This window comes from Geotrypetes seraphini, chromosome 19, assembly GCF_902459505.1.
Source record: "Geotrypetes seraphini chromosome 19, aGeoSer1.1, whole genome shotgun sequence".
Lineage (NCBI taxonomy): Eukaryota > Metazoa > Chordata > Amphibia > Gymnophiona > Dermophiidae > Geotrypetes > Geotrypetes seraphini.
The window spans coordinates 32,476,204-32,499,584 of record NC_047102.1 but is presented as its reverse complement, the minus strand read 5'-3'; the positions used below and the strand labels follow the sequence as shown (position 1 = coordinate 32,499,584).

The window sequence follows — 23,381 nt, the reverse complement described above, 5'->3', positions numbered from 1 at the left end:
ATTCATTGTGATATTCACCATATCCGAGTTTTTGTGCTGATTATGTGTATATACATGATTATGTATGTTTACTTTGCAAACCGCTTAGGCAGTGTAAAAAATTTTAAAGTAAATCCTTTTCCTCAGTGGTAAGTCCTAAAGTAGAACATAGCATCATGTAGCTATAGTTTGGATTATTCTTCCCAGTGTGCATCACAATAAATTTCATCTGCCATTTCAATGCCTAGCCTCCCAAGGTCTTCCTGCAATTTCATGCAGTCCACATGTGATTTAACAGATTTGAGTGGTTTCATATCATATGCAAATTTCACCATCTTATTCCTTGATCCCATTTCCAGATCATTTATAAATATGTTAAAAAGGTTCTAATACAGATCTAAGATGGCAGAAGCTCTTACCTATAGCCCTGTTTTTCCCTTAAGCACATGCAGGGAGACATCTTCATCTCAATCCTCTCAACATGGGGCTCCACCCAAGTAAGTTCCTATAGACAAATTTGTGGCTTCTGCCCCAATTTCTGAAAGATCTGTTAACCATCTGGAGCCACTATAAATTTTTGCCATTTTATTTGGCTATAAGATATTAATTCTCAGGTTCTGTTGAGTCATATTCCTAAATTGGAAACTGAACTCCAGTTTTTTCCAGCATTATTCTTCCTTGTCATGTTTTAAGTAACTGTACAAAAGCTACTTTTTATGGTATGGTAAGAAAGATTTATAGGCAACAATCATCACCCCAGTTCTGTGAGAAGATATATTTGAAAATATAGGTGACATTTTAATACTGCAATAAAACTGCTTCTGTGTCAGCCTCATAAAGCATTCAGTAATGGCATTCCCTGTAAGCGGACAGTCCTGGAGTGTCTTTGCTTAATCTTATGTGATTTATGTACATTGAGTGGTGATGGAGTGGTAGAATTAAAAAACAGATCTTCTTCTTTTCCTGAGTTGTAGTCACAATTTCTGTACTGGTTCCTTTATATTTGGTTTGTTGCATGGTATAATTTATCTGTGGATATGGTGGAATAAGTCTTTCATTATTGTAAAGGACAATTATTAATGTTTGTGGTATAAGGGCTGAACATCTGTTACTAAGATCCTGGCATTTGTGGCTTGTTAAGTGGTGTTTGTTTGTTTTTAATAGAAATAAAAGTATGCCTAATATCCTGGTTGGGTCTGCTGCCCTGTCTATCTGTAACACACTTACTGGAACAAAATGATGAGACATATTTGCTTGAAATTTGGTGGTTGGTGAAAGCAAAGCAATGGGATCTCACCTGGCAAATGGCAAGTCAATCTAACAAGTAGTTATCACATTAAGATGGGATTTCTCTGGTCACTGCTTGCTACTGGTATGAAGAATAAACATAAGGCAGACCTGCACTGACACTGATTCCCGTTGACCTGTGGTATTAATACCATATTGCTATGTAAGAGCCAGAAGGCAATGATGTTGGTGCAGTGAAGATGACCAGGTGGATGTATTGAGAGGAAACTAAACCACAGCAGGGACCAGATAGACATAGAAGGAAATGAAGAGTGAATATAGAATGAGATTAAGAGGACTGGAAGAAGAGCAGGTCCTCAGGTCCATGGCAGCCTCCATGGATATGGTCCCTTGGGCACGTGTTGCTCTCATGCTGGGCTCCACAGATAGAAGTATTGCAAGCAGCTCTTCGTTGGATTCTGGAGGCCTAGGCCTAATGCATTGGTGGCTCCTTCTGCAGTCCCTCTCCATGGGCATGCAGCTGCAGATTGCGTCTTGAGTGGTTGAGACGACAGATGCCATGGCAACTGTCATCCTATTTAGAGGCATTGGACACATTCCCTAAGGCAATAGTCAATCAACCATAATATTCTGCATTACCTGCTCTCAGACATTGTCCTTGATCAGACTGTCTTGAACTAGTTCGATAAATTTCTATCCTCCTGTTCTTACTCAGTTAATGTGGAAGGATCTAATTCAAGATCTTGGAGAGCTCTTTGTGGTATTCCCTAGGGCTCAGACTGCAGATATTGTACAAGATGCAGGCGTTGTTTATTAGTAAATGCAGTAACATATACAACCTTATAACAAACACACGCCAATCACGATCAAATGGGGTCAAGCAAGTCTTACACAATGCCATTGTGTAAGACTTGCTTGACCCCATTTGATTGTGATTGGCGTGTGTTTGTTATCTTTTATGCAGTTTGCTTTATACCTTAACCACCATGGACCCCTGAGGAAGGCATGTTATCCGAAATACGGACTGTGTCGGGTCCCTTGGTTGGCTATAAGGTTGTATATGTTACTGCATTTACTAATAAACAACGCCTGCATCTTGTACAATATCTGCAATCTGTTCGTTGTTTTCTGGTTGCTGTTGTTTATTGCAGACTACGTTGGATTTTCTTTCTCCCTTTTGTGCATTCCCTAGGGCTCCCCATTGTCTCCAATCTTATTTAACATCTACATGAGTACTTTGAAATACTATGACTTGAATATTCGGGAAACTATTAACGTACGCTGATAACATTTTCATATTACTTGAGGTTGACCCAGATCTTGTTAATCTAACACCCAGTATTATCCATTGCATTGTTATGCTTCTGTCTTGGGCAATAATGGTCCAGATGAAACTGAATGCTGCTAAGACCAAACTCTTATGGATCGGTCCAAAGTTAGATTTGCTTCCCTCAGCTGTGAACTTAGATTCAGGAGAATCTCTGAAAATTGAGTTTTCCTCGCTAATATTGGGGATTATTATTGATTCATCTCTTACTTTTAAGACTCAGTTAAATTCTCTTGTTAAAAAGTGTTTCTTTAGCCTCTGTGTCCTGAGAAGAGTAAGAACGCTCTTTCATCAGCAACACTTCTCTGTATTGGTTCAGTCAATTATCTTGTCACGGTTGGATTATTGTTACTCAATGTACCTGGGTCTCTCAAAGGTCAGTCTGCAGAGACTTCAATTGATACAGAGCACTGCTGCCAAGCTCATTTTTGGTAAAAGTAAATTCGATCACATAACCCCATTGCTCAAGGAATTACATTGGCTTCCAATGTGTCTTAGAATTCAGTTTAAGTGTATTTGTATTGCATTTAAATTTCTCTTTGGCATCTTTATTACTTTGGTTCCTTTAGATTGGAATGTATATCTCGCTAGGAGTTCAAATACATTAAAACTTACATTTGAGCCACTCTTTCATTTTCAAACTAACTGAGCTCTGGAATGAGTTACCGCTTTCACTTAGAGGTCTAGGCCCCTTCGTTTTATTTTGGAAAGCTTTGAAAATTTGTTTATTAAACACTATGGAAACTAAGCCATTCTAAATTACATTATTCTTCTATATTTATGTACTATATTTACATTATTGTAAACCAAGTCGAGCATCTTTTGGTTGAAGACCCAGTCTATAAAATTAACCCCCTCTTCTACAAAGCCGTGTGGTAACGGCCCTGAAGCCCATAGAGATTTAAAGGGCTACAGGGCTGTTGCTGCACAGCAGCCCTAATGCGGCTTTGTAAAAGAGGGGGTAAGTTTTAGTTTAGTTTTTGTTTAATATTGACTACAAGTGCAACCAATATATAAAATGACAGGAGCCAATTCCTCATGAAGATTGTAACTGACTTGCATGAAGCTTTATTTTTATTGTTGTTACCATGCCTAAGAACAGGTTTCAGCATATATTTGCTTGAACACACAAAGTGTTTGTTTTTAACTGATTTGCCTGTGTCTGTGGAGGCTCCATGCCCCAGCGTCTGCTCATTCTATCACAGACCCATGAAGGGCCATTTTGCATAAGAGATTGAGAGAGGATTTCAGACATCCAAGTCAGGACATTGAGAATTCACCATGTATTTTATAAAAGGTTCTGCTGAATGTGTAGCTTTTTATAAAATACCTAGAAGATATGCAGGAATACAGGAATCTGTTTCTTGACATGTCTAACAAGAACAGTGATTTTATTAACATAAATTTAAACAATACTGTATTCCAGTGTCTGAAAGTATGCATTGCTGCAGCTAGGAACATTGTAGGTTCTTGACTGTAGAAACAAGGGGCGGGGGCATGTCAGGCCTGCTATCTGTTCAGGGGCTGGTGATGGAGATAATGTCTCCCCCTTTCTCATGTAAGTAAAGTATTCTCTTGACCTTCTACCTGCCCTGATACTATAGCTCCACCACATCCCCCTCCCATCTCCTGAAACAAACAGAACATCACCGAGACACTCCATCCCCTGGGGCCCTTGGACCATACTGGGGTTTTCTTGGTAGTCTTGGGGGACAGTTGCAATCCATAGTTATTTCTGCTTCATACAGGGACCTGGGTTCAAAATAGTGCCCTCTGCTCTTCCCTAGATCACCAGAGAAAGCCCTAGTAAGGTCCAGAGAGACACTGGGATGGTAGGGAGGTTGGGCAATTGCTTTACTTTTGTTGGGTGGATATAAGATGGTCCAGGGGTGCTTTACTTGTATTGAGAGGCTGGAAGGCATGTCTAGGGGTACTTCATTTTATTGGAGGAGTGAGAAGAGAGCTGGGGGGACTTTATTATTTCAAGAGGTTATCTAGGATTCAGGTGGAAGAGGGTTCTATTGGTTTTTCACCTGCCCTTTCAATCTGGAACATGTGTTTGAAGGAAGGGATAAAAGCTGACATGCATATTTTGTAATTTAGACCTGGCCTTCCCAGTGTACACGTAGAGATGATTCTAAAATAAGGGTAAAGCATACCTGAGGTCATCAGAGAGGAGCTTCATTGGAGAGTCAGGTCCAGGCAGAGGTCAGGAATTGGGTGGTCAGACAGGAGTCAACTTGCACTGACTGTAGAACAGAATTGGGTCCAAATCAAGTTTGTAAGCCAGATGATCAGTCCAAGGAAATGCGGCAGGAACAAACCAAGCAAGAAGGCTAGACTCCAGAACGGCAGGAACAAATGTCGAACGAGAGTGGAGCAGAGCTTTAGATCTTCATTGTATTGTTAGGGAGCCAAGGGCAAGAGTGGTTTAGACAGGGTAACCAATCAAGGCTGGCCTCTGCTAGACCAATATTAGGTGGCAACAGAGGCTGCCATCAGAGAAGAAAGGTTTACTTGGAAGTTCTGTAGTTTGTATTTGAGTTTGTGGCTCTCTTGTAGATCTCCCTGCAGGTTACTCTAGAAGTTATTTCATGGCTGGCTAGATTTGACCTGGTCTCCTGCTCCTGTGTTAGACCTGCTGCTTCTCCGGGTCTGACAGTGGCTGTGGCATCGGCATGCATGTATGTGTGTGTGTGTGTGTGTGTATGTGCTGCTAGCTCTGCCTGACCCAGAAACAGGTACATTAAGCTCTGATGTCAGATATTCTGGGTCAGATAGAGCCACTGGCAGGATGCATATGCTGATTCTGATGCCACAGCCATTTTTAGACCTGGAAAAGCAGTGGGTCTGAAACATGCAATTGTGCTAATTGCTAGACTCAGGGGGGCAAGGAGGAAGGGAGTTGCTGCATTGAAGGGGACAAGGAGGGAGAGAGGTGATACATGGGGGGCATGAAGAAGAGCTAAACTCGGGTGGGGGGAGGAGGCAGGGATGTGCTACATTGAGGGGGCAAGGAGAGAGAGAGATATGTTACATGGAGGGAAGAAAAGGGAAAGAGTGAGAGAGATGTATTGGAGAGATGGCAAGAAAAGCACTGAAGAAAGGGAGTAGGGAGGGAGAGAGATGTTATTCTGGAGGGCAAGGAGGAAGATAGGTGCTGCATGGGAGAAATGGAAAAGGAAAGAATTGCTGTACTTAGGGGACAAGGAGAGCGAGAGGTGCTGCACTGGAGGGGGATGGGATGGGGAGATGTGCTGCATTGGAGGGGGGAGAGATGATTCAATGAGGGGACTGAGGATGAAAAGGGAGAGACTGGACACATAGAGGGAGGAGAGAGATACAGGATGTGAGGGGGTGAATGGAAGGGAAAAACAAAAAACTCAGGAGACACACTGGTCTGGATGCAAGAGAAGAGAAAGACTAGGATGGAGCCTGAGGCTGGTAAAGGCTGAGAGGGAGGGAGTGGAGCAGGTAAAGGCTGAGAGGTGAGTACAGAGGAAGGAAATGGGGGACAGAGAGGAAACTGCAAATAAGTGGTTTATGCTTGATTTCAGGAATTTTGTATTTGCGTTTGTCTTATTTCTTTAAAAATATCTTACATATTTTAAAGGCTAGATTCACTAAGCAAACCGATCGTGTACCGATCGGTTTGTGAGCCCCTTGCGACCCGATTTCTCTCTGACCCGATTCACTAACCTCTGTCCCAATCATCCTCCGATCCACGTATGCAAATGAGGGGGAATGGCATTCAAATGCAGACAGGAAGCGATTCACTAAAATAAAAACAGCAACACCGGCTGGGCTGGCTGATCCAAAGTAAGCAACTGCTAAGGTCCTTTCTGACTGCCCTGCCTTCTGCTTCTCTGCCCCGATCTGCTCTCTGCCCCGTCTCAGCCCTGATTTCCTTCCTACCCTGATCTGCTCTCTGCCCTGTCTCAGCCCTGATCTCTTGCCTGCCCCAATCTGCTCTCTGCCCCTTCTCAGCCCTGATCTCTTGCCTGCCCCGATCTGCTCTTTGCCCCTTCTCAGCCCTGATCTCCTGCCTGCCCCGATCTGCTCGCTGCTCCACCTCAGCCCTGATCTCCTACCCTTCCCTGCACTGCAAGCCCATGGTTAATACCACGGGCTCGCTGGGCTAGTAAAAGTTTTAAAAAAAAAAGTTGCGGCTCTAGACAGCTCTTAGACGCATGTGCAGACCATCTACAGATGGTCTGCACATGCGTCGGGATTGCTCTCTAGCAATCTGTGCGGTGGGTGGGGGCGTGTCAGCGATCATCCCCATTTGCATGCAGGCCTTTTGTGAATTTGTCAGCCTGCATGCAATCGGATACGGAATCGGGGGTTAGTGAATCTAGCCCTAAGTGTGATTAATTGCTAACACACGATTAATCATGATTAAAAGTTTTAATCTTCCTACAGCCCTAATAAAAACAACTACTAAAACACCACTGGTTTGGATTACTGCGAAGATAGAGAAAACCAATCAGTAAATTGCTGCACTACCCTGCTTAATGCTTAATCTCTTGACGCTGTATACGACTTGCTGAGGTCTTGAATATGAAACTCTTTTCCATCAGTACCAACAAACTGGAGACCCAGCAAAACGCAAAGCATTACCTAAATCCTTAGATATTTGTGCATTTTAGTTTTAATTATACATCCTTTCAAACCCTATCTCAAGGAGAGTTATAATTTAGGTGCTGTAGTTACTTCACTGCCCAAGAGAGCTTACACTCTAAGTGGTTCCTGAGTCAATGTAGGGTGCAAGGACTTGTTGGCCAAGGTTCCAAATTGTGTCAGTGGGAGAAATAGGATCATGATTCTCAGCCTGCTGCTCGACTAGGCTTTTCCTGCACAATAACTGACTGGCATCCATTATACTCCTCTGCATGTCAGGGTCAATGCGATTTAGGTCAAAGTAGTAGCAAATTCAAACAGAATTCCTTGATAAATGAACAGGCCTAGATCATTTTAATTTTGTAGAATGGAATACCAGTTTATCATTCACCACAATTTGACCATCATCTTGGATAATGGCTTTTGACTCAACTGTAATGTTTATGTTTATTAAAAACTTTATATACCGCATAACAGCCTATAAAGGATCCAAGCGGTTTACAATATACTATATAGTTCACATTCGTTAAGAAAAAAACTCCAATTAAAAATAGGAAAGGATAAGACCAAAGAATAAAGGAGTCCATAAATTGGGTGTGGTTAAAACTAGGGAAGCCATCATATGATTCTGGCAGTTGTAGATTAATTTCATTAGTTTGTACAACATTTAAGTCATTTTGAAAGTTAATTCCTCTAAGAATTAGCTCTATCATAAAATCTATTTCTTCCCAGAAAACAGACTAGATTTAGACTGCATCAAAGCTATTAACAAGGCTAATTTCCATCTCAAGCTCAAGATTGCTGGTGCTTTTATAAATCTCTCTCACATGTACAATAGTGTGGAAACATAGATTGATACATAAATTATCCCTGTTGATGCCCAACTCCTTTTGTTGTGGATGAAGGTTCAGTCATGAGATCTACTGTATAGTTAGTTACTCCAAGAATACTTTGTACTCTTCCACAAGGTAATTTTCTTGCTCTGATGCTTTTTAATATTGTACAAGTCATGTATGCTGATGACATAGGCAAAATCATTCCATGTTCTGGATATTGTACTGAATTCTAATTTGGTCATTGATGGATCAATATTTTTTATAAATTGAGATTATGACCAAATAGACCAAGTAGTTTCTTGTCTACATTTTTCATCTCAAGTCACAAGGTATGAACACTTAGTCTCAACATCATATTTTATGGTGTAAAAGTATCACAAGCTGATGCTCTCCCACCCCCACCTCCACATTGAGGAAATCATTGTCCATTCTCTAAACAGCATCATCAGCAATAAAAGTAAACACACAGTTGCAAATTTGTTGGAACAAGCTGAAGTACTGTCTAGAATCCTATGCCAGACGAGATGGCAGTTTTGGCCAAGCAGTATTACAGAATTAATTTTCTTCCTAATGGCCAGCTCTCCCTCCATCCCATTTCAGTAAGCTAGGGAGTCCTACATGTATGAATATGCTGCTTGCCTGTCCTAGGATAGGCACAATAAAAGCCCTGGTTTAACCAGATAACATTTAATATCAGTGCTATCTGACTAATGTTAACTAGATATATTTGAATGTCAACAAGGATTGTCCTAAAGTTAGTGAGGTAATCCTACTAAATATATACCATGTTTCACCGAAAATAAGACACTGTCATATTAATTTTGGGCCCAAAAAAGGCACTAGGTCTTATTTTCAGGGATGTCTTATTTTTTTTTGTATACAATGATCATCTCTCCCTTCCTCTCCTCCACCCTAATTCTTCCTATTTTCTTTCTCTCCCCCACATGTGCAGCATCTTTCCTCCCCTCTCACCCATCTCCTTGTGCAGTATATTTTTATTCCTTCCTCCCATTCCTTGTGCAGCAGAACCCTAGCAGCTTCTATCCCTCCCTTCCTGCCATCCCCCCCGTGTAGCATCTTTCTATTCCCCCTGCCGACCCATCTCTCCCCCCCATCCGAACCGCGAGACCAAAATAAATACCTTGTAACAAACTGGCAGCATCAGCAGCAATCTAGACAGGCTGCTTCACGGCCTTCTATCGCTCGGGCATTCCTCTGATGATGTAAACAGCAATGCGGCAGAGGAATCCCGGACGATAGAAGGTAGCGAAGCAGCCTGTCTAGATTGCTGCCGATGCTGCCAGTTTGTTACAAGGTATTTATTTCGGTCTTGAAGTTCAGATGGGAGGGAGAGATGGGTCAGCTTAGGGGTGGGGGTGGTTGGGTGGGAAGCGCTGCTGCTACTGCCAGCAACTAGGGCTTATTTTCAGGGGTAGGGCTTATATTAACACCAAAAAGAAGCATTTGTTAAGCCAGCTCACTTCGATAATGTGAGGTGGGCCAGCCTAGCAAAAGCCCTGATCGACAATAAAAAAAAGTCACTCTATATGCCCTAACAGCAAACAATATTGATGAGATGTCCTTTACTGTAATTAGAACTTATGCTCAGAGACATGAAGGCAAATATACCGCCTCATTACCCAATCATTGCATTGTTCAATACAGTGTCAAAAAGATGGTATTAATCACTATTGGATTTGTAAATGCTACACTGGCTATGGCTTTATCATCTTATATTAATAATAACTTGGAGAGGCAGAACTTAGCTTTAGGAATTCACTGGTTCCGACATGCCACGTTTTGGTACTGCTTCAGGGAACCAATGTACCTCTAGTGCTCTCCTCAAAATATGGGTAATGGCGTTTCTGGAATCAAAATTAAAAAAAACTAAATACTTTATTCAAATATACCTTAAAAAACATACATGTTATCGACTTATAATATAATCCTAGCCTCAACCGAAAAGAAACTCATCATGTAATGTTTCCCCTTCCACACGTAATAACGTATATGACGCTCCCACATGACCAGTTGTGGTTTAAAAAGTGATCAGTCCGTCGGTGTTCTTTTAGCCGTTGGATTTGCAAGAGGGAGTAAGCTTTAGCGATCAGTATCGATCTTTTGGTGTTACATGGTGAGTTCCTTTTCGGTTGAGGCTAGCATTATGTTATAAATTGATAACATGTATGTTTTTTTTTAAGGTATATTTGAATAAAGTAATTTGTTTTTTTAATTTTGATTCCAGAAACGCCATTACCCATATTTTGAGGGGAGCACTAGTAGTACATCGGTTCCCTGAAGCAGTACCGAAACGTGGCACGTCGGAACCAGTGAATTCCTAAAGCTAAGTTCTACCTCTCCAAGTTATTAACATAAGATGATGATAAAGCCATAGCCAGTGTGGCATTTACAAATTCAATAGTGATTAATACCATCTTTTTGACATTGTATTGAACAATGCAATGATTGGGTGGTGAGGCGGTATATTTGCCTTCATGTCTCTGAGCATAAGTTTTAATTACAGTAAAGGACATCTCGTCAATATTGTTTGCTGTTAGGGCATATAGAGTGACTTTTTATTGTCGATACATGCTCTTTAGTCACTCAACACTTTAAATAAGGTTGAGTTATTAGCCTCTTTTTCTATTTTTAACTTTGTTAGCAAAAGCCCTGAGACTGGCCGGGCTACCGGATGCTGGACAGGGGGATCAGGGAAAGGAGAAGGCCTACTGCTGGACAGGGGGATCAGGTAAGAGGTGCTGCTGGACAGCCAAGGAAAGAGAGAGACAGAAAGAAAGACAGACAGACAGAAAGCGGCCAAGGAGAGAGAGAGAAAGCAATAAAGACACACACACACACACACATCTATTCTAGCACCCGTTAATGTATTGGGCTTAAAGACTAGTATTAAATAAAAGAGGACAATGACCTTGATCATTAACCATTTCAGTGGAAGAAGGTCCATATGCTGTTTCTTTGGAGGGTAGTTAAGGGTGGTAGGGCATGTTGAGGGAGCAGTTTGTGGGGTGTAGTTGCGATGGGTACATCTTGACAGTAGAAAGGTTCTATAGAGTGGTTGCGCAGTTGTGGGGAGTTAGATTTCTTTGTATGTTGCAAGGAGGTAGTTTTGGGGAGTGGGAAGGATTTGCAGGATGGAACAGTTGCAGGGGGAGAGAATGTTTGGGGGATGGGGCAGTTTGTTGAATGTTGAGGCTGTTGGAAGGGCATAGTTTTTGTGGGTATAGGCAGTTTGTGGGGTGATAGGCAGCTGTGGTGGTACTTTTTAAGGTTTGCCGTTTGAGAAGCCGTACTCCCTAACTCTATATTTCACTGTATGAAAGTTTTCTGGACCTCCATCTCCCACAGAAATGCATTTGGGCCATTTTTCTGTTGGTGATGGTGATAGTTTATTTCTCTGGAACACTTGGTCAGATGAGGACCATTTTTGATGTGTCTTTTTACCAGTTCCCTCCATATACCAAGTTGTATCCCATTCTGTTCAATTTTTAGACACTTTTTCATCCCCCAAATAGAGCCAGATAGACAGACATTCTCAGCTCCTTTTGTATAATTCTTTCCAATTCAGTTGGGTTGAAAAGAGTAAAAAAAAGATTGATAATGCAGTAGGTGACCATTTCTAACAGGATCATCATTTCCCTAATGACTTTACAATAAAAGGTGCTTACAGGAAACCTCAGGAGCACACAGAGATAGAAAACTTTTACAATTAGAATGATCAAAAAATTTGAAACTGGCACCAAATGGCTGAATAGAGATACTGATTTTCTCACCCATTATCAAATACAGAAGTGTAGAGCTATAAAGTGTTACTGTTAATCACCTTCTCTATCCACTGCCTTTATTGAGTTGTAGCAACATATGCAAACAGCCTAAGATGAGTTTGTACTATTTAAACCAGTGTAACAGCATTGTTTCTTCACTGATCTAATGAAGAGAGGATAACTCTTGAAAGCTTGTCTGAATAAGTCGCAAAACTCTTCTGTTTTAAAACTGCAGCTGCTGAACTCATGACTTTTAGTTGGACGTTGAGATAGCTGACCAAATGTTATATGGCACATGGAAAAGGGCTGAGAGGTGATCCAATATTACATGGTTATGTGGTCAAATTGGACTGCATAAAGGCTGTTCTAAAGCTAATAGAGCAACTTATCCTATTAACTTTGGAAATGCATATTTATCAGTCCAACTTAACTGCTGAATAGTTCCTTAAAGATAACTGGATAAATTATCTGAATACCTCTATTGACGTACTCTGTATTGGTCCCATTAACCCCTGGATTCTATATATGATGGTCAAACTTATACGTAGAAATTTGTGTCCAAATTCCACATGCAATTTATTTGAAAAACAAACCAATTACTGTCGATAAAAAGGGGCTAATATTGGTGCTAATTGGTAATATTTAGAATTTGCATGTGCAGCTTGCTAGGTTTATTCTACAAAGATGGGTGTGTAAATTCTAGTGTATGCATCCAAAGAGAGGGTGTGACCATAGGAGGGGCATGGGTGGGGTGGGGCATTCCAAAAATATATGTGCACTGTTACAGAATACACCTGATCTGTATCTAATTTGCATACAGGGATTTAGACCTTGTTTCAGCTTGTGTAAATTCTCACACCTAAAAGTTAGGCGTGGATCCTTTTGCTATTCTATATGGCACCCAAGTTGGAGAATTGTTTATAGAAAGAGATGTACTTACCCTGGTAAGCTCTTTTCCAGTAGCTGGGTGATTCTAGACAGATGGGTTATTTCCCTATAGTTGCATGCTGCTGCAGAATGAATCCACTCTGGATTTTTCACTCTGCCTCTGCTGTACTTCACTGGGTTCTCTAGCTCCACCTATAGTTAGTACTCAAGCACTGAGAGCTACCCAATACACGTGAATTAGAGGCACCTATACCAACAGTTCTGCTCACGAATTAACTCAGCAATATTTATTTATGTATTTATTAAAATTTCTACACCTATCCTTAGGCAGTTTACATAAGATCAAACATACATAATGCTTAAAACAATACAAAAAGACAAACATCAGGATTTAAATTTGCAATAAATCTTTGATCAAGGTGAGTCAGACAAAAAAGCAGTTACAAACAATTATAATGTTAACCGCCAACACAAGCTATAAAGGAGCTCAGAAACTGCTCCCATATAAACTGAAACATCTAATATAATAAAACCCTTACCCACACATGCGTAGTTGAAACGGCTTGATCCTTGCTTCTGTGGTCATGTTCTATGTGCAGCGCATGCGGTGCGTGCCTGGTGGTGGAATCTGTGGCGATCTGATTTGCGGCACATAAGAGGACCCTGCAGCACCGATTTTACCTATTGCCAATGTCGCTTCCTGCCAATGGCTGTGTGAGACCCGGGAGGAGGGGGGGATGAGAAACGCTACTGATGGCTGGCCTACTACAGGACAGGACACTTTAAATAAGGTTGAGTTATTAGCCTCTTTTTCTATTTTTAACTTTGTTAGCAAAAGCCCTGAGACTGGCCGGGCTACCGGATGCTGGACAGGGGGATCAGGGAAAGGAGAAGGCCTACTGCTGGACAGGGGGGATCAGGTAAGAGGGAAGGGATGCTGCTGGACAGAGTGAAAAATCCTTCTGCAGCAGCAAGTGGCTATAGGGAAATAACCCATCTGTCTAGATTAGAACGTCTCACCTATTGTACTGGACTAACACTTCCTGCTCATTGTTTTCAGTGCTGAATTTTGTCTCCTTTGCATGTGTGTGGGGAAGGAAGGTGGTTTTTGAGTCTAGTCATAACAATGCAGCTTTAATGACTATTATCAGTGAAGCTTTTCTACTTTCTGAGCTGCAGTAATCAGTAGTAAAGATCTGTATATATTCAAGATTGTGGTATAGTAGTTGTAGGAGGTTAATCATATATTCCATGTGCTCTCTACTTAGACTAATATTCCATGTATATCACACTGGCTGTGTTATAAATACTTATAAAACTTAAAAAGTGGTGTAATATGATCAAATACATTTGTTGAATAAATTGGCAAATGGTTATACAAATAGAGAAAATTATATAATACTTATATAATAAGGTGCAATCTATAAAACATGTATAAATTCTAAAGGATTCTTCCCTTTTCTGAGGTTGTTAGAGAAGAAGGAAGTCAGTACATTAGATAAGAAGGATACATTAGCATAAATAAGAGATTAAACATATCAGCTGAGCTATATTAGCACTTCTCATCTGGTACCCTATTATATTATATTCATGACAGAAGTATAGTAGACAACAGGAAGCTAAACTTGATCATTCTTTTGCACAGCTTCACCATCACTGCAGGCTCTAATAGAGAGGAGGACGTTGCCCACAACACGTGCCATCAACAGAGCCCAACAGCCGAGCTCATGAGAGAGTAAATTGTATGCATCAGGAGTCCAATTATACCCTTAGACTCATGAGGTAACAGTGAATGGATCTGTAGCATGGACCTGGGTGATTTAAGAAATATAAGGGATAGAGATTTACCATATTTTTCACTCCATATGATGCACCTGACTATAAGACGCACCCTAGATTTAGAGGAGGAAAACAAGAAAAAAAACATACTGAACCAAATTCTCCCTGCCAGGCTCTTCACACAACCCCACACTCCTTGCCAGGCTCTGCACCTTGTCCCCCCTCCCTGCGCTGTCCCCCCTCTGGTGGTCTAGTGGTAGGCCAGGACAGTGTACAGGGCAGGTCTAAGTGGTAGGCAGTCCCAGCCACTTGTTTTTTGTTGTTGTTGGAGGGGGAGGTTAGAGAAACGTATAAATTTTCCTAAAACTGCCCACCGTTGGGGGTGGGCGATGGCTAAAAGCAAATCAAAGGATGCCGAAGTGAGTGTGCTTTTACACGGCTCTTCTCAACAAGTAAACTGTGCACAATGTGAGTCTCTTACGCCCCCAGTGCTCCCTCTGTGCCATCCTCCAGCAGGGTTCTCAGAGCACCAGACCATCTTCTGGCGAAGGAAAAAGCCACTGTGCTGAACAGAAAAAGAAATGTCCTGAGCCAAAATCCCATGCCGAACACACAGTTCTGCGAGAGGCTCAGTGGATCCCCTGACAGGCAGCTGTCGCCTTTCATCCATATCCCTTTCCACTCCTGTCTGGGCAGTGGGAAGAAGGAGGGCGCACGGCGGTTTTCCTCAGTATGCCCATTCGCAGTTTTCCCATGGGGCTGCAACGAGGATGCATTGGACTTGCAAGGGAGTCGGGTCAACTGCGGCAGCCAACACAGCCAGTCAGGAGGACAGCCCCACCTGGTGAGGCAATTAAACAGCCTGAGAGCCTGAGAGAGAGAGAGAGAGAGAGGCTGCACAGATCACTTGGACAGAGGAAAAGTAGGCAAGAAACCTATTCCTATTCCCAGAGCTGGCCAAAGGAGGACAGCCCCACGCTTCCCATCGACCACGTGTGCACCTCCTGAGAGTCACTGTGAGCCTCCCTGGGTCAGCTCAGTTGCTTGGTGCCATTAGCAGACACGGCTACTGCAGCTGACGGCACCACGCAATTGAGCTGACCCGGAGAGGCTTTCGGGTGGCGCACACTCGCAGGGAAGTGAGGGGGGATGGAGGTAAGGGAGAGATGGCTGGGCCTAAGTTTTTCAACTCAGTCGTGGAGGTCTGAGCAGCGGGAAGAAGGGGGGTGCACGGTGCTTCTCCTCAGCATACCCGTTCGCAGCTTCCCCGTGGGATGCATTGGACTTGCAAGGGAGTTGGGTCACCTGGGGAGGCTCGCAGTGGTTCTAGGGCGGCGCTCGCTGGGAAATGTGGGTGAGGAAGTGAGGGGGGATGGAGGGAAGGGAGAGAGAAAGAGGCAGAGCCATTGTCTGGTATATTCGGTCCATAAGATGCACTGTTATTCCCACCCACTTTTTGGGGGGAAAAAGTGCATCATATGGAGCGAAAAGCACAGTTACTTACCGTAACAGGTGTTATCCAGGGACAGCAGACAGCTATTCTCACATATGGGTGACGTCATTGACGGAGCCCGGATGTGGAAGCCTTGCAAGCAGACTTCCTTGTAGAAACTAGAAGTTTTGAGTCAACCGCACCGCGTATACGTAAGTGCCTTCCCGCCCAGCGTAGGACGCGTCTCCTCAGTTCAGATAGCTAGCAGAGAAGCCAACCAGGAGAGGTGGATGAGTTGTGAGAATAGCTGCCTGCTGTCCCTGGATAACACCTGTTTACGGTAAGTAACTGTGCTTTATCCCAGGACAAGTAGGCAGCCTATTCTCACATATGGGTGACCTCCAAGCTAACCAGAATGGGATGGTGGGAACGTTGGCAATTTAGGAGAATAAATTTTGTAATACTGTTTGGCCAAACTGTCCATCCCGTCTGGAAAAAGTATCCAGACAATAGTGAGATGTGAAAGTATGAACCGAGGATCAAGTAGCAGCTTAGCAAATTTCCTCAATGGGAGTAGATCTGAGGAAAGCTACGGAAGCTGCCATTGCTCTGACTTTATGGGCTGTGACTCTACTGTGGAGGGGCAGTCCAGCCTGGGCATAGCAGAATGAGATACAAGCAGCCATCCAATTGGAGATGGTACACTTAGAGATAGGATGCCCCAACTTGTTTGGATCAAAGGAGACAAAAAGTTGAGGAGCAGTTCTGTGTGGTTTGGTGCTTTCCAAATAGAAGGCCAAAGCACGTTTACAGTCTAGAGTATGAAGAGCTACTTTTCCAGGATGAGAATGAGGCTTCGGAAAGAACACTGGAAGAACAATAGATTGATTGAGATGAAATTCCGATACCACTTTAGGAAGGAATTTTGGATGAGTACGAAGGACCACCTTGTCATGATGAAACACCATGAAAGGTGGATCAGCTTGCAGCTCACTGACTCGTCGAGCAGAAGTGAGGGCGATGAGAAACACTACTTTCCAAGTGAGATACTTCAGATGAGCCTTGTCAATTGGTTCAAATGGAAGCTTCATCAGTTGAGCAAGGACAACATTGAGGTCCCAAACCACAGAAGGCGGTTTGAGAGGAGATTTGACATTGAAAAGTCCTTTCACGAATCTGGAAACCACAGGATGAGCAGAGAGCGGTTTCCTTTCGATAGGTTGATGGAATGCAGCAATTGCACTGAGATGGACTCGGATCGATGTAGACTTGAGGCCAGAAGTCGATAAGTGCAAAAGGTAATGCAAAACAGAAGATAAGGAGGAATGTTGAGGCTCCTTATCATGAGAAAAACGCCACGTAGAAAATCTAGTCAATTTCTGGTGATAGCATTGTTACATTACATTACTGATTTCTATTCCGCCTCAACCTTGCAGTTCTGGGCGGATTACAAAAGAGACAACTGGACATTTCCAGGATAATTACAGAGAGAATTTTGGTCATTTCCAGGAGAAGTTACAAGAATAATGGAGCTGTATATTTCAAGAGCTACAAGATGCTGTACAAATAGGAAATAGTGCAGATCCAGTATATATACCGTTAGGGAAGCAGTTGACATGCTTGAGGCTAAAGAGAAGGGAACTGGTGAAGGGGGGAGGAGGGGGGAGTTGCGTTGAGGGGGGTAGGTCTAGTGGTAGGTTTCCTAGAAGCCTCTAAAATGTCTCTGACAGGTTGAGAAAACTGCAGAGGAGTCATGTTGAGAGGTACCAAGCTGTCAGGTGTAGAGACTGCAGGTTGGGATGAAGCAGAAATCCCTGACTCTGTGTAAGCAGAGAAGGAAAAACTGGTAGAAGGTATGGCTCCCTGCTGCTGAGTTGAAGTAGAAGTGAGTACCAAGGTTGTCTCGGCCACCGAGGAGCAATCAGAATCATGGTGGCATGATCGTTCTTTAACTTGACCAGAGTCTTGAGAATGAGAGGGAATGGAGGGAATGCATAGAAGAAGAGATTCGTCCATTCCAGAAGAAAAGCATCTACCTCGAGGCGATTAGGAGAGTATATCCTGGAGCAGAACTGAGACAGTTTGTAGTTGTGGGGAGCTGCAAAGAGGTCTATCTGAGGCATTCCCCACTGTGAAAAAATGTGATGAAGAGGCGAAGAATGGAGTGTCCATTCGTGAGGTTGCAGAAGATTCAAGTTGTCCGCCAAGCAATTCTTCGCCCCTTGGATATAGACAGCTTTGAGGAAGGTGTTGTGGCGGATTGCCCAGTCCCAAATCTTCAGAGCTTCTTGACAAAGGGAGGCAGATCCCGTCCCTCTCTGTTTGTTGATATTATACATGACGACTTGGTTGTCCGTCCGAATGAGGACTACCTGGTCGTGAAGAAGATGTTGGAAAGCATTGAGAGCCTTGAGGATCGCTCTTAGTTCCAATAGATTGTTATGACACCGACGATCTGTACTGGTCCAATGGCTTTGGGTACGGAGACCATCGAGATGAGCGCCCCAAGCGTAGGTCGAAGAATCTGTCGTGAGGACTTCTGATGGGGAGGCGTTTGAAAACGCAAGCCTCTGGAGAGATTGGAAGAGAGTATTCACCAACGGAGAGACTGCTTCAATAAAGGAGTGACTGATATGTGTCGAGAAAATGGGTCACAAACCTGCATCCACTGAGACGCCAGGGTCCACTGAGGAATTCTGAGGTGAAGTCTGGCAAAAGGAGTCACGTGTACTGTGGAGGCCATGTGACCCAGAAGTACCATCATGTGTCTCGCTGAGATGGAAGAGCGGGAAGACACTATATGACAGAGTAGAAGAAGAGCTTCCAGACGTTGTTGTGGAAGGAATGCTCTGAGTTGGATAGTATCCAGAACAGCTCCGATGAATTGTAGATTCTGTGAGGGCTGAAGATGGGATTTGGGAAAGTTGATTTTGAATCCCAAACTTTGTAGAAACCAGGTAGTCCGTTGGGTTGCTACAATAACCCCCTCGGATGTTGAATCTTTAATGAGCCAGTCGTCGAGGTAGGGAAATACCTGAAGACAATGGTTCCTTAGAGCTGCTGCTACCACTTGGTGAACACTCTGGGAGAGGAAGCCAGGCCGAAGGGCAGCACTCTGTATTGATAATGTAGATTCCCCATCTGAAATCTGAGGTATTGACGGGAGACCGGATGAATGGGAATGTGAGTATAGGCCTCCTTGAGATCCAGAGAGCATAACCAGTCGTTCTGCTATAGAAGGGGATAAAGAGATGCCAGGGACAACATTTGAAATTTTTGTTTGACCAAAAATTTGTGAGAGCCCTGATATCCAGAATGGGCCTCAGATCACCCGTCTTCTTCGGAACAAAGACGTAACGGAAGTAAAACCCCCTATTCTGCTGGTCCAGAGGAACTGATTCGATGGCATGGAGACGAAACAGAGCTTGAGCTTCCTGAAGAAGAAGGGTGGTCTAGAAAAGATACTCTCTTGGAGGAAGCTCTGGTGAAACCTGAGTGAAATGAGGAGAGTACCCTTCCCTGATGATGGTCAGTACCCAGAGGTCGGATGTAATTGACCTCCATCGATGGAGACGACCTCCTATAGGGGGAAAAGAAGGCAGAGTCAGAACGGTGGAGGTTATGCTCTGTTTTAAACAGTCAAAAAGGCTGAGTAGCCTTAGGTGCAGCAGAAGGTTGAGGTTTTTGTTGCTTCTGAGGCTGCTGTTTTTTAAGAGGAGGACAATTGTAAGGAGCCATCCTCGGAGCAAAACACCATTGATAGATAGGAGCAGGGCGTGTAGGTTTGGCAGGAGCTGGCTTTGGCTTAGGTCTGACAATAGAAGCAAAGGATTTTTTTTTTTGTGATTGCATAAAGAATATATTATAGAAATAGGCTTACAGAAAAGTAAGATTCATAAAAGTTACAATTAAGCATTAAAATTAATGAGAGATATAAGTTTTACAATTACAAAGACTGCTTCTGTGTTCTTAGACAATTTCTTGGTGGCCTCCTCGATAGATTCATCAAAGAGGTCATTGCCTGCACAAGGAATATTAGCTAAGCGATCCTGAAGATTAGGGTCCATGTCAATGGTACGAAGACAGGCAAGGCGACGCATGGCTACAGAGAAAGCAGCTGCCCGGGCAGACAACTCGAAGGCATCATAAGATGACTGGAGGAGATGTAATCGGAGTTGTGATAAAGAAGCAAGGACTTCTTGAAATTCAAAGTGCTTTTGAGTACCCAAATAAGTCAAGAATTTTGGTAATAGTGAAATGAGGAACTCAAAATAAGTAATAAAATGAAAATTATAATTGAGGACTTTAGAGGACATCATGGCATTTTGATAGATGCGATGTCCAAATTTGTCCATAGTTTTCCCTTCCCTTCCAGGAGGAACAGTGGCATAAACCTTGAAAGGATGGGACCTCTTCAAGAAGGACTCGATTAGCAGGGACTGATGAGATAACTGTGAGTTGTCAAATCCTTTGCGATGTACAGTTTTATACCTAGAGTCCAATTTGCCTGGAACAGCCGGTATGGTATAAGGAGTCTCCAGGCATCGACCAAAAGTCTGAGAGAAAAGCTTGTGATGTGAAAGCTTAAGAGACTGCCGGAGGTTGAGGGAGATGCATGAATTCAAGGTACTCCTTAGAGTATTTGAAACTCCTTAGAGTATTTGATCCAAGTCAATAGCCATCTGACGAAGAAAAGATGAGAAAGATAGCTGATCTGCCAATGCTTTGCCTCGAGAAGGATTTGAGGACGTCGAGGAAGCCTGGGTCGAAGATGAAGCTTCGGCAGGAAAAAAGGCATCAAAAGAATATGGAGACTTGGAAGCAATATAAACCGCTGCATCCTCAAGGTTCAGAAGTGGAAACCTCGAGCGAGGAGTCGGCGGTCTAGTCGAAGTAGGAGTAGAGCGAGGCTTAGTTGAAGAGGGACATTATGCCTCGATGAAGTCTTCGATCGTCGGTGAGAACGATGTTTGAAAGCAGATCTTGAAGATCGAGGAGACTTCACCTCGGAGACAGAAACAGCCAATGCCACCAAAGAATGGATAGGACTGGAGGCTGTAGATCGAAGCTCCAGAGGCTTGATGGAGGAACCTCGATGCACTCTGAAAGGCTCTGCTCCTTGTATAGAGTGTGAGGATTCCTGCCGAGGCACTTGCAAAGATTCTGCTCCTTGCTTCACGTGCTTGGATGCCAGACCAGACACTTGCAGAGACTTTGCTCCCTGCAAAGTGTGTGCAAGCTCAGACTGAGGCAAAGGAAGCGGCTCGACCTCACGTGAGTCTGCTGAATTCCCAGGCTGGATGAGAGAAAGAAGCTGCAGTCCCATATTAGTAAGGAACTGAATGAATTGCTTCTCCAACATGGTCTGGAAAGAAGCCGGCAAGGATGGATTCGCGTCTGAAACTGGACCACCTGCTTTGGCTGGAGGTTCCACCGAGGCAGTGTAAATGTGCTTCGACTTAGAAGTCTTAGGCACTTTAAGCACCACCGCTGGAACTTTCTACTGAGCTATCTGACCTGAGAAAACAGGGGAAGATACAGCAGGTGTCGTCGAAGAGAGAGCCGCTGCAAACAACGAAGGTCTGATGAGGCTCGAGGTGGGAGCAGTAGAAGCAGGAGGAGTCTCAGTCGAAGGTGAGGCCGAGGGCGCCTTCGATGTCGAGGGATCGGAGGAAGAATCCATCCCGAACAGCTTCTCCACCAAAAGATGACGACGTTTAAGGGCTCGAGGTTGAAGAGTAGCACAGCGCTCGCACGACTTCGGGTGATGTTCCGGCCCAAGGCACTTGAGGCACCGAAGGTGTGGGTCCGTAAGGGAAATCGCACGCTGGCACTGGCTACACTTCTTGAAGCCCGTGTCAGGCCGGGACATAGAAGGAAAAATAGCTGCCACAAGATCAAAGACCTTGGGCTGCGGCCGAGCGGCCTGCCCCGGCAGACGGACCGAAGATTGAAAAAATATATATATATATATATTTTTTTAACTAGAATGAAATAAAACAAGAACAGCGATTTGTGAAGAAAAAAATACAAACCGCAGTTCAGAGAAGGCAAGAAGTAACGAAGTTAAACGCAGAGAGTCAAAGACGGACTTCTCGGCTCCGCGGAAAACTGAGAACTGAGGAGATGCGCCCTACGCTGGGCGGGAAGGCACTCGCGCATGCGCGGTGCGGTCAACTCAAAACTTCTAGTTTCTACAAGCAATTCTGCTTGCGAGGCTTCCGCATCTGAGCTCCGTCGATGACGTCACCCATATGTGAAAATAGGCTGTCTGCTTGTCCTGGGATAAAATATGGTACTTCTGTTTCATATTGTTAAAATAAATTCCTCTTTTGTTCGTTTGCAAATTTCCTCTCAGCTATTAACAGAAAGTTGTCCCAGGGAAAGTACATGGGCTTCTAAAAGAACCAGGGCTGTGTTTATGGCAGCAGCTCGGGTCACCTTCCCCTGATACACCAGTTGTTTGGCTTATTTTTTTTACCCCAAAATAAATCAGAACCAGTTACAGTGTAAGAAATTGCATCCTTGTCAGGCTGTGGCTGTACACCAAAATTAGTGAGACATTCAGCATGTCCTTGCCCTATTCCCAAGAACCATGTCCACCTGCTGCCACTTCTGTATCTTTTCATTGCCCAGGGGATTGGATTAAACGAGGTCTCCTCTCACTGTGGGACAGATCTCTATATTTCTCTACTCTTGCTCCTTACATATTTCTTTCACTTCCTTAGGAACCTCAGTGAAAAACCTTCCTTAGAGGTGGTGGTGGTGGTGTTGGGGGGACGACTTCTCTAAAGTAAACTTTTTTTTTTCCCTTTCCTTCTTTACCCTCTGTATATAAATCTCTGCCTTTTTTTCTTTTCTTTTTTCAATGTTTTTCACTGTCAGTAAACCTTGCATGGGATGTGACTGACAGCTCTGTCAGTTTAAGCATCATACGGTCTCTTTTAAGGGGAGAAAATAAACTGGATGAAGTAGTCTGAAGAAGAGTCCACCTGTGTCCTTTCTGGAGAGCTGAGGGTCAAGCAGCCTTGTGCCTCTTAGGCATAATATGTATCTGCTTTCACCACCTGGCAGTACATGGTCATTGCAAACGACAGCCCCAAAATCTGTGGAAACAGACAAGAAATCATTGTGACTTGGCCCGTACTATCAGTCCTACAAAGAGAGAGCTTGTGTGTAGTATACTCAGTTAAACAACAAAGCAATCGCCTACAAGTTAAGTACAGTATTTTCCACTTCTCCCCAGTCTCTAAATTTGAAATGGAGAGGAATGGTGTGGTGGGCTTGTTAGTCCACTTAAACAAAAGAAATAAGGTTGGCCCTTTTTTATTGGACTAACTCAATGCATTTTATGATGAGCTTTCAATGGTAACCCTTCTTCAGATCAGAAATAAGCAAATGTTGACAAATATCAATATATATAAGGAAAACATGAAGGCATTTCAGGGATAAGAAGAGGGAGGAGTGGGCGGGCAGGAGAGAGAGAGGTG

General features: G+C 43.4%; 3 protein-coding genes across 4 annotated transcripts in view; 2 read left to right on the top strand and 1 right to left on the bottom strand.

The window, feature by feature from the left end:
- Positions 1–14,462, top strand: part of CHID1 (chitinase domain containing 1) — a 218,371-nt gene extending 203,909 nt beyond the window's left edge. For both annotated transcript variants that reach the window (XR_004537584.1, XR_004537585.1), the window contains one exon: positions 14,326–14,462. The gene's annotated coding sequence lies outside the window, so the exon portion shown is untranslated. The remainder of the gene's footprint in view (positions 1–14,325) is intronic.
- LOC117352133 overlaps positions 1–23,381 on the top strand; it is a 1,164,809-nt gene that overhangs the window by 1,007,605 nt on the left and 133,823 nt on the right. The gene's annotated exons all lie outside the window — the stretch shown is intronic.
- The window catches only part of TSPAN4 (tetraspanin 4), a 355,015-nt gene continuing 353,720 nt past the window's right edge, over positions 22,087–23,381 (bottom strand). Inside the window, exon 7 of the mRNA XM_033928280.1 lies at positions 22,087–22,997. Coding sequence (XP_033784171.1) covers positions 22,929–22,997 — 69 coding nt within the window. The 3' untranslated portion in view covers positions 22,087–22,928. The remainder of the gene's footprint in view (positions 22,998–23,381) is intronic.